The 12439-nt window shown below is 38.9% G+C and overlaps 1 gene segment (V, D, J or C); it reads left to right on the top strand.

The window, feature by feature from the left end:
• Positions 1 to 1260: 1260 nt before the first annotated feature.
• LOC134311847 (T cell receptor alpha variable 34-like) lies at positions 1261 to 1801 on the top strand. The segment is given in 2 exon segments: positions 1261 to 1303; positions 1431 to 1801. Coding segments are annotated over 2 exon segments (414 nt in total).
• Positions 1802 to 12439: the final 10638 nt, after the last annotated feature.

Genomic DNA, 12439 nt, shown 5'->3' with positions numbered 1-12439 from the left:
TACTATAGTCATATTCCTATTAAAGGGACAGTTCAAGGCTTTTATATCCTCCTAAAAGAAGTCTCACTTGTCGTGGTGGTGTGCTCAGCAGTGTCGCGCTCTCTCTCATACAACCCAACTTCAAAACAACTGAACTATTTACTCATTCATCATCTGTTCCGCTTATCCAAGTCTTTGTGATGTGGGAGGAAACCGGAGTACCCAAAGAAACCCATGTGAACACGAGAAGAACATGCAAACTCCACACAGAAAGGACCCAGGTTTCCCCACCTGGGGATTGAACTCAGGACCTACTTGCTGTAAGTGCTACGCAACCGTGCTGCCCCAACTGAATGATGACACAATTAATTTGCAACTGAAAAGGTGGTAATTTTATTGGGACATTATTTTCCAACAGAAGTTAATAGATGAATGATACAGCAGACTACACAATGCTCACCAGCCATGCAGTGCATATTAGCAGTTAATGTGTGGATTTAGCCACTCTACACACCTAACAGACTGCAATTGTTGTTATCAATTAAAAATAAAATGATTTCTGTTTATCTTCAATAAATCGCTGTTTGACGCTAGCATTATTTTATAGCTTGTTTGATGCTAACTAACTTAGTCCAGGTCAATAGTGCCAACTAACATTAGCAATGTCTTAGCAATGGCAGGCACTGATTTCTTATGGCTAATTTGAGCTACTAAACTACGAATACTACCAATTTTAACTACGACTGCAATGGTACAAGTATTATCTAACTTACCTCTACATGTTTGCGCAGGTTTGATGTGGAGTTTTTATAAGCTGCTAGTTCAGTCTCTCTGGGCAAACACAGCTTACACTGCATAATAAAGCTTGTTATTCACGTTTTTCCTCTTAGTTTAGCAGTGAGCTTACCATAGAGACAAGGTCCTTGTTTTTAGTGTTTAGCATTAGTGGTTAGTGTAGTTTAACACAGGGTTTAGTTTATTCTAGTGTTCATTGTTTTGTTTATAGTTTTGCTTTCTTTTGTGTTCATTCCCAGTCCCAATTGTTTGGTTTTGTGTCATTACTGATGTCCTGCTTACTCACCCAGTCTATTGTTACAGGTCTGAATGCTGGTGAACTGTAACAACAAACATCATAAGTTACAGTAGGGATTTTAAACCAGTTGTAGATAAATGCAGAGTTGACATAATTGGAACTGGATTGTGGGTGGAGAGCTAGATGTGGTTACAGAAGAGACAAAGTGACAATGTAGGCTTGATCTGAATCTGACACTCAGCACAACAATGTTACTCCTCTTCTTCATTTTCATTACTGCAAATACTAATGGTAAGTGTTATATAATAAGTATCATGTTTTATTTGGTTTGTAATTTCCACTATGACAAACATAATGCAATATTAAATAACCAATTTAGTATTAACTCGATGTTAAATATTGTTTAAATGTTTTATAGCAGAAGCTGCTGAGAGCATTACTCCAAATCAAACCATCTCATCTTCAACTGAAGGAAGCAACATCACACTGTCCTGCACATATACAGGATCACCATACAGCATTCACTGGTATCAACAGAAACCTGGATCAAAATTAGAGTTTATTCTGCTGATTAATGAACTTGGAGATGTTACTCCAACACAACCACCTCACCCGAGAATGTCCAGCAAAATCTCAAGAGATAATAAGAAAGTGGATCTGGAGATCGTCTCTGCTGCAGTATCTGACTCAGCACTGTACTACTGCGCCCTGAAGCCCACAGTGACAGGAAATCCAACCATGCTACACAAAAACCTTTTCTCAGAAGAGGGAGCTGTGTACATGCTGTAACCATTTGCTTGTTTAGTCTTCAGCAGGTGATGTCAGTTTACAGATCATCTCTAATGATAGCTGTTCACAACACAGACATGATCATGATATTAACACACATTAATCATGATATTAACTGAATTCATGGGAAACACCTGGTGCATGTCACGAGGAAAGGACCAGGACCCAAAATGCAAAGGAAAATAAAGTTTTTATTTGAAGTAAAGGATAATATGAACAGAAGAATTATAAAAAGTGAAACAAAAAACTAATCGGGAGAACCCTGATTGATGCCGCTGTGTGCCGCAGGCAACCAGAACTGAAAAGGAGAAAACGATCGCCTGGTTGCGAGGTGGTAGCGTTCACTGTTGCACCACATGAAGCGCCGGCTTGTGTGAAAAACAGTCCCAAACTAAAAGACCCCGACGCAGAAACGCGCGATCACGGGTGACAGGATTGCCCTCGTCTCCAGACGAGGGTCGCTGTTGCTGGGAGAGAACCGACCTGCAATTCAAAAAGCAAAAGAGAATTAATAGATCCTCAGTAAGCGGATTCGAACCGGGATTGCCGGTGCCAGAGGAAAGCGCTTACCCAGCTGCGCCAACCCGGACTTAGCAACCTGCTTTGACTTGATACGATATAAGCGCCGTAAAGAGCCGGCACAAATACTGCTGCTAGCTTCCTGCTATTGCTGCAGGAAAGAGCTAGCGCTACACGCTAAAAATAACTTCAGCGTGAGGGCTGAGCGTAGTCGCACCACACTTTCCCTATCAGAGGAAAATAATGGGACTATTTACCTAGGCCTTCCAGCCTACACACCCAACCAACCTTACACCGCCCGGGGGTACCTTCTATCCCTAAAAAGGTGTGAGGACACGCTGCCATGCAGAAAACAAAGCCAAAGGTGCGACGCCTGCCGCAGCGCCAGCTTAAGTAAGCCGGCTGCAGGTCGACAGCCCTAATTAGGAGGCCTCCTATTTGAGGCCTTAGTTCCACTCACTCTGTAAGACCTGCAATGCCAGGAACCCGGGGTAAGTTCACCAGCAGCCGCAGGCACCCTAATAGTTCAGGGCAGAAACATCCTGGACAGGGCACCAATCCATCTCAAGCCTTCGACCATCAGGCATATCTAATCAAGTCTGTGTAGAAGCTTGGTGTGCCAATAGCACTGCTGAGATATGAACCATCAGTGATGATGAGCTAGTGTATACTAGCTAATTGACTGCTGCATCAGCTGAGCACCTCTACTGCACTTAATACTGTTGAAAGATTTAGGGACTTTCAGTATTAGCTGAATAAACACACATCACATGACCAATATTCACACCACATGACCAATAAAATAACAATAACTGGGGGCAGGTGCTTTGATTCAGTCACATTACATAGTTTTTAATGGACTGTCTGTTTAAGGTTCTACCACAGCATCACAAAAGGATTCATTTTGTTTCATTTAAGAATATTTACTTTTAAAAAATCATTGTTTAACACTAGCTTGACTGAAAATCTGAGATTCTGAGGACAAACCCCTCCTTCTACATAACCATTAGAGCACTATCAGTCCTCTTTTGTCATGCAAATGCTTGTAGATAACACACTATTCAACCCACCCCCAACTAATCTATGATTCTGCCTCTTGCTAGCCAGCATGGTCAAACAAAGGTTTGTACCACCGTTTTCAAATAGTTTCATATATAGTAGTTTTCAAATAGTATTCATATATACATACATATACATATACATATACTGTATATACTGTATATATATATATATATAGTTTTAGAAGTTAATCATTTTCTTATTGCTGATGTTACACATACCACACATGTAGTACACACATTTACTCCTCCAACGTGAAATGATTTAAAACTATTTGCATGGCTGTAGTCCTGTTCTTATGATTCTGAATAAAAGCAGACACACAGATGAGAACAGATCGTTTTCATTTTCCTGCTATCCTGTGTGGAGCTAACGGATAGCCTCTAGAATCTGGGCAGAGGGGGATGAGAGGTGTTTGTGTGTAGACAGGCTGTGGGTCATTACCATGATAATGGGTACTAAGTGGCTCACAACAGGGGAGCAGGGGATCGAGAGGCTAGAATCCCTTGTGCAAAAAAGCATAACTGTAGTCATTCTAGTGTTAATCTTTTATAACAAGTCCCCAGGCCCTAATGCAAAACAATCCTGAGATAGTTTTACTCCAGATGTAACAGATTTTCATATTTCCACAATTTTCCCTTCTGACTTATTAGTCCAAAGAACAACATACTGAAAAGCTTTGAGGTCAGGAGGATGTTAAATACCTTAGAAGTGAGTCTGTTGCATTCTTGCTTGCTGGACACTGACAACACCAATTCATACAACTACTTAGTGACTTGACTATATGATTTTCACTATCTTGCTTATTAATATTGCATTATTCTTGAGTATCTCTGCTGCTATATAAACTCTATGCTGAAATTCTCCTCAAATGACTGTTCCTCCATCTGGAAAGGACTTCAATCCATCACAAACTACAAACCCAAACCATCAAACGCAACTGTGGACCCCCTGCTGCCAAACCAGCACAATTACTTCTATTCAAGATTTGAAACACAAAGGACATATCCCTCCTTCCCCCAGCCAAGCTTTAGTCTGTCTGCCACAAATTGTTTGCTGCCTGTTCACACCTCACCCCCAACACCTGTAACCCCCACCCCACCTCCACCCATCACCTTCACTGAACAGCAGGTCGGCTGTGTTCTCAGAAAACAGAAGATCAGGAAAGCTGCTGGACCTGATGGCGTCTCACCTGCAACACTCAGGCATTGTTCTGATCAACTATCTCCCATCCTCACTGATCTTTTCAATCAGTCCCTGAACATGTCTGCTGTTCCTGCATGCTTCAAAACCTCTGTCATCGTTCCAGTTCCAAAAAAGCAGAAGATTTCCTGCCTGAACGACTACAGACCAGTGGCCCTAACATCTGTAGTGATGAAGTGTTTTGAGAGACTGGTACTTCAACAACTTAAAGTTATGACTCATGACCTTCAGGACCCTCTCCAGTTTGCATATCGAGCCAACAGGTCTGTAGATGATGCCATTAATTTGGCTCTCTCTTACGTCCTGCAACACCTGGACAGCCCTTCTACGTATGCTCGTGTGCTGTTTGTAGACTTTAGTTCTGCTTTCAACAATATCATTCCTGACCTTCTGCTTCAAAAACTGTGGCAGCTCAATGTCCCCCCATCTATCTGCTACTGGATCCACAACTTCCTGTCTAACAGGAAACAGTATGTAAAGGTGGGAGACCACATTTCGGATCCTCTTTGCCTCAGCACTGGTGCTCCACAGGGATGTGTGCTCTCTCCCCTGCTCTACTCCCTCTACACCAATGACTGCAGATCTAACAGCAACTCAGTTAAGCTCATTAAATTTGCAGATGACACTACCCTGATCGGACTCATTTCAAACAACAACGAGTCCACATCCCGGGAGGAATTAACACAGCTGGTGTCATGGTGTGGTAAATACAACCTGGAGCTAAACACACAAAAAACAATGGAGATGATCATTGACTTCAGGAAAAAACCTTCTCCACTGCCTCCACTGGTTATACACAGCTCCAAAGTCAGCAGAGCCGAGTCCTGTAAATTCCTGGGCACGACCATCCAACACGATCCTAAATGGGACTACAAGACCATCAGCAAGATGCTTGGTGAGAAAGAGATCACTGTTGGTGCGATAATTCGAAAATGGAAGAAATACAAGATCACAGTCAATCGCCCTTGCTCTGGAGCTCCGTGCAAGGTCTCACCTCGTGGGGTAAGAATGATTCTGAGAAAGGTGAGGTCAGTCCAGAATTACACGGGAGGAGCTTGTCAATGATCTCAAGGGAGCTGGGAGCACAGTCACCAAGAAAACCATTAGTAACACACTTCGCCGTAATGGATTGAGATACTGCAGTGCCCGCAAAGTCCCTCTGCTTAAGAAGGCTCATGTACAGGCCCGTCTGAAGTTTGCCAATGAACACCTGAATGATTCAGAGAAAGCTTGGGAGAATGTGATATGGTCAGATGAGACCAAAATTGAGCTCTTTGGCATCAACTCCACTCGCCGTGTTTGGAGGTAGAGAAATGCCCAGTGGGGATGGTGTTCTTGGGGCCATATCCAGCATTTCTCTGCTCCCAGCTCCCTTGAGATCATTGACAAGCTCCTCCCGTGTAATTCTGGACTGACCTCACCTTTCTCAGAATCATTCTTACCCCACCAGGTGAGATCTTGCATGGAGCTCCAGAGTGAGGGCGATTGACTGTGATCTTGTATTTCTTCCATTTTCGAATTATCGCACCAACAGTGGTCTCTTTCCCATCAAGCGTCTTGCTGATGGTCTTGTAGCCCATTCCAGCCTTGTGCAGGTCTACAATCTTGTCCCTGACGTCCTTTGATAGCTCTTTGGTCTTGCCCATGGTGGTCGAGAGATTTGAACGAAAGAAACTGATTCTGACAGGAGTCTTTTATACAGGGACAGGACTAATTTGTGTGCCTTTTGTGCACATAACGTATGTGGGGGTCAGAATTCTTGCTGGTTGGTAGGGGATCAAATACTTATTTCCCTTAATTAAATACAAATTAATTTATAACTTTTATTTAATGTTTTTTTTCTGGATTTTTTGTTGATATTATGTCTCTCTCTGTTAAAATAAACCTTCCATAAAAATTATAGACTGTTCAAGTTTTTGTAAAGGGGGTAAACTTACAAAATCAGCAGGGGATCAAATACTTATTTCCCTCACTATATATATATATATATATATATATATTTATTTATTTATATATATATAAGATACCTTTTCTATTTTTTTTTTTTTACTTGCTCCGTCAGTGTACCGTCAGTGCACACTTTGCCTGATGTTGTACTGTTCATGCTGCTGCTACATTGTTTATTGTTTATTATACATTTAGAAATAGTGTACCTTTTACTATTTAACTTGTATGTACTGTATGTTGACACCTGCTGGTTGGTAGGGGATCAAATACTTATTTCCCTTAATTAAATACAAATTAATTTATAACTTTTATTTAATGTTTTTTTTCTGGATTTTTTGTTGATATTATGTCTCTCTCTGTTAAAATAAACCTTCCATAAAAATTATAGACTGTTCAAGTTTTTGTAAAGGGGGTAAACTTACAAAATCAGCAGGGGATCAAATACTTATTTCCCTCACTATATATATATATATATATATATATATTTATTTATATATATATATATATATATATATATATATATATATATATATATATATATATATATATATATATATATATATATATATTTATTTATTTATATATATATAAGATACCTTTTCTATTTTTTTTTTTTTACTTGCTCCGTCAGTGTACCGTCAGTGCACACTTTGCCTGATGTTGTACTGTTCATGCTGCTGCTACATTGTTTATTGTTTATTATACATTTAGAAATAGTGTACCTTTTACTATTTAACTTGTATGTACTGTATGTTGACACCTGCACCAAAAGAAATTCCTTGTACATCTGCTACTTGGCGAATAAAAAGATTCTGATTCTGATTATTGTATATCAGAATATGTTTTAGACATTACTTAACATTTACTCAGTACCATGTACTGGCCAACGCTACACTTGTCTTAGGTCCCGCCCCCCACAATTTCTTCAGATTAGATATGTCTTTTGTATTAATTGTAGGTCCTATACATATATATATATATATATATATATATATATATATATATATATATATATATATATATATAAGCACTGTGCATATTGTATTGTTTTGCACTTGTGTTCTGTGTTGCGCCCTGGTCCTGGAGGAACGTTGTTTCATTTTAATAAGTACTTGTGTACAGCTGAAATTACAATAAAGCCTCTTGAACTCTTGAACTTGAACTCTAATGGTAAACTTAAGCACCAACCTTTCATGAGACGAGTAGCATCTGCAGTTAAGTTACTAAGCTTAGTGCTCATAATTCCAAATTCTAAATGATGTTTTACCAAACACCTACAAAGTATTTCCAGAAAACTTGGGACATTCATAAAACACAATAAAGTAACACAATAATTGTTGCTGTTGTCTGTTCATTACTTCATCAAACTTTACAAAATGAATAGAAATATGTATCTCAAAAGTTTCTCTCCTGCAGTAATTGTTTCTGTATTGTACTGATGTTCCATGCAGCTCATCATGCCAGGAAACCCAACAAACTGTAAACAGTAACTGGTACAGAACCTGCTTTTCTCAGAAGAGGGAGCTACAGTATCTGTCTAGCAATTTACCTCCTAAATCTTTCTAAAATGTCAAGCTGCTTTAGCTTTTCTTAGTGTTCATTAAACTGCAATTGTGTTTATTAGTAAGAACCATCACTCATCCTAAAAATACTAATAATGTTTAACATTATAATCTAAAGTAAAAATCACACAAAATAAACAAACAATAAATTCAGCCTGTTCTAGAGGTTGGAAAACCAGAACAATCTGCTGGAACTTAAAAGGCTAATTAAAAAAATCTAGACTTTTCCAAAAAGCACCAGTTCCACACATATATAAAATTCAGACGTGTCAGTAAAGTTCAATGTCAAAGACCCAGTTATCACATGCTGCTTACTTCTCTACCACCACTGATTTGTGGTCGAGTAGGACATGTGAACCATATATAAGTCTTACTATACATTTTATTGAGGATGGGAGCTAAAACATTACTGCCTGCAAACATGCTACTTTCCAAACGATCATTCAGCTGAGATAATCGCACAAAAACTGCAGGATGCTCTAAAATCTTTGGGATTACAAGAACAGCTGCAAGTCTGTGTCACAAGGGACAGCGTGAGCAACATTGTCACAGCCATCACTGCAATGTTTTGGTCAGTGCCCCAGCAACAAACCACGCTATTGACAACCATCGCAGAAAAGACTGGACAAAGCATGAGAGATATTGCATTACCACCTGAACCTGTGATTACACAGTGAAACTTTACCACACACAGTACCACAATACCAGTGGTACAGTACCACACAACTCATCTGGAAGTTTAAACAGAGTTTGTGGATCATGAGCTTTCACTGACACCCTGAACACAGGTATTAACAGAACTATTAAACCTGCTACACTAACCTCGCCTAAACAATGAGGTCCAGTTCATTTTCAAAAATGCCACCAAGTTACTGGACTTGATTAATTGTTTTGAATCTCGATATGTTTTGAATAACTGGACATGGTCCAAAAGTGTTCAGTCAAGTGAAGTTGAATGTTTATTGTATAATAATTCTGATTCCAACAACCAGTACTAGATAATTGTGTTTAATTTAGAGTTAAATGTCCATGGGGAGGGCAAAATTACAAACCAATTGAAATATATGAATGTAAAGGAGCTGTGGTCACTTTTTGAATTCAGAACAACTTGAATTCATCTTGAAATGCAGTAAAAAAAAGCCCTGAATGGTTTGGTCTGGGATGTTGGTGACAGTGTCTGTTTTGCTGTAGCATCTGCACTTCCTGTGTGTGGCTTCCTAAATACTTAATTGAGTGCCGAGTTTCAAACAGAACTATTATCTTACTAAGTCGTGTTCAGAAATGTCTCAAATATGGAACTTGCTGCACATTGGGAGATACATAACACTGATTCTCACTATAGCATCAGGTAAAAGTAAACATATTTATTAATAACTGAAAGGTTTTTTTTTATTTATTACATTTATTTCTTAAGAATTTGTTGACAAATCCTTTTTTTTTTTTTGCTTAAAATGACACATTATTTTCTCTTTTTCTTTACAACAGGTGGTTTTGCAGATGAAATTAAGCCAGTAGAAGACAACATTGTCAGTAAAGAAACAGAGACTGTTACTCTAAAATGTGCATATCAGTCCAGCAGCAGCTACATTCGGCTTTACTGGTACAAACAAAATCCTAACAGCGCACCACAGTTTATACTGTATAAAGGTGCCAAATTATATAGTGATCAGAAGTACAACCCTACTGACTCTCGATTAGACTCAAACAGAGATGATACATCTACTGAACTCACTATCAACAATGTAAAGCTGACAGATTCTGCTCTCTATCACTGTGCTCTTAGAGAAGCCCAGTGATACAAAGCTGTTGAGATGCTGTACAAAAACTCACACATATGAAGCTCTTTGAAGCTCAGAAGATGAAAGTTTGTTTTCCTTTTACATCCTATCAGTTAACCACACACACACACACACACTCACTCACTCACTCACACACACACGCGCACACACACACACACAGTACAGTACAATATAAATAGCACCTGCTCTCTCTGAGTGATTGTTAGTATCTTGTATTATTTAACAAAACATGATATTTAACACCCATAACAACCTTGTATAAAGTGAATGGTAACTGTTCTGTTAATTAACATGTATTTAACGTAGAAAGCTACTTTAGCTAATTATACACAACCAAGCTCAGTGTCCCCTAGACCTGTAAAATAATTGTAATAAAATACATAAAACATTTATAAATGTATAAATAAATAGATAAACAAATAAATAAATAAATGGTTCAACAAAGGTTTGTGAAGGTTTAAAAATGTAGAACTCGAACTTCATGGAACTTGAGGCCTAGTCCAGGAAATCACCAGATACCAAAAAAACAGCACCTGTTTTGCTGCAAAAACATCTTTTTACAAAGCCAAGCTCGAACAGTCTGCTGCTGATCCTCATAAGCTTCATGCTATATTTGAACCCTCCTCCTCCTCCCCCATCTGCCTCTCTCACTGCTACTGACTTTGCAACATTCTTTCAGGAAAAGTCAATCAATTAAAAATCAATTAATCCTTCTCTCCGACTGACCCACTTTCAACTGACCCTCAACCCACCAACACACTTACCACACACTCACCAGCTTCACCCCACTCACCATGGATGAGGTTACACAGCTCCTCTCATCCAGCAATCCCACTACATGCACACTTGACCCTATACCATCCACCATCCTCAAAGACATCTCACAGGACCTAATCCCCTTCATCACACCCATCATCAACAACTCCCTGACATCAGGTGTTGTCCCTACTGCTTTTAAGAAGGCTCAGGTCATTCCCCTTCTTAAGAAACCTACACTAGACACTACAGACATTAACAACTACAGACCTGTCTCACTCCTCTCTTTTCTATCAAAAATTCTTGAACGTGCTGTATATAACCAGCTATCTGCCTTTCTTACTCAGAATTACCTCCACGATCCGTACCAGTCTGGCTTCAAGGCAGCGCATTCTACGGAAACAGCACTTATAGCTGTTACTGAGAAGCTTTATGCAGCTAAACTGTCATCGGTCCTCATTCTTCTTGACCTCTCCAGCCTTTGACACAATGAATCACAGCATTCTCTTGTCCACTCTCTCCAACCTTGGAGTAACAGGTTCTTCTCTGTACTGGCACCCAAATGGTGTAACAAACTTCTATAAGAGTCTCTTGCAATCTTTAAAAAACTATTAAAAACCTTCATCACCTTTTTACTAAGCACTTAAGCTGATTTGTACTTACTTCCTAACACACTTTTCCATTAAAAACAAACAAGAAAAAAACACTTTGGTTCTAACAGTTTTGAGCAGATTTGTGTTCTTGGACTATTGTCTACTTAAACTAGAGTAATAAAATGTTTACTATGGAAACACTACTGTAAGTCGCTCTGGACAAGAGCGTCTGCCAAATGCAGAAAATGTAAATGTACTGTAGTGTGTATCGTATTGGCTGGGCATAAAGCAAGGGGCAGCTTACCACCAGGGTGATTCTCATATACCCAATGTATTATTTACATATAAGATGCATATAAGTGATGCAACTGTTTTATTTATATGTTTTCATTTTATTTTGGAAAAAAAATCCTGTAAAAACTTGTAACAGTTGTTACTCCCAATTCCCAACCCCGACCACTAAGTGGCGGTAATCGTTTTAGAAGGGACATTTACAACCTAAAAGAGGAACCATGTGGTAGTGGAGATGGTTTGGAAAAAGCACCACATTGCATTGTGCTGTGCTAATGAACCTTATTGAGGAACTTGCTTGTTCTTAAGCGCAATGTTTTTTTGTCTGGAAGATTCTCAGTTTGTCTCAATTCAATTGTGTAAATGTATGTGGCTTGTATCAACAACTTGCTGGTTGGATGGACTGTGGGGAACAAGCCCAGCTTCATAAACTGACTGGAAAAGCTTTCATCTTGTATTGGACCTAATCAAGGACTTCTATAGACTCTTGCTGGAATTAAGTATACCTTCAAAGTCCCAGTGAGATCTATCTAATCACTAGTTTCTCTCATGGACTGAAAGACTCAATGAACTCTTTAAAGACTTATATACAATGAATGAGCTTTATATTGTGTATTTGGGATTGGGATTTTGTGTTTTTCATATGTTATGTTTAGTAAACTGAGTTAAAGCACTCTTGGTGGATGGTACCCTGCTTTTAAAATATGAGAACGAGTTTACAAAAAGAAAATATCGTTATAAACTTATGGCATGCAAAAGTTTCACATAACTTCACAATTTGTTTCTACAAATACTCTAGGAACTTGGAATACTATAGTTATCACTTAGCATCACTCTATTAACTATCTGAATTGCTTAACAACTTCCCAGAAACATAACAAAGACAAACATTGAACAGAATTTTGGCCG

Source organism: Trichomycterus rosablanca, chromosome 4 (genome assembly GCF_030014385.1).
Source record: "Trichomycterus rosablanca isolate fTriRos1 chromosome 4, fTriRos1.hap1, whole genome shotgun sequence".
Taxonomy (NCBI): Eukaryota; Metazoa; Chordata; class Actinopteri; order Siluriformes; family Trichomycteridae; genus Trichomycterus; species Trichomycterus rosablanca.
Note: the sequence above shows the minus strand (reverse complement) of the source record. Positions and strands in the feature narration are given on the sequence as shown.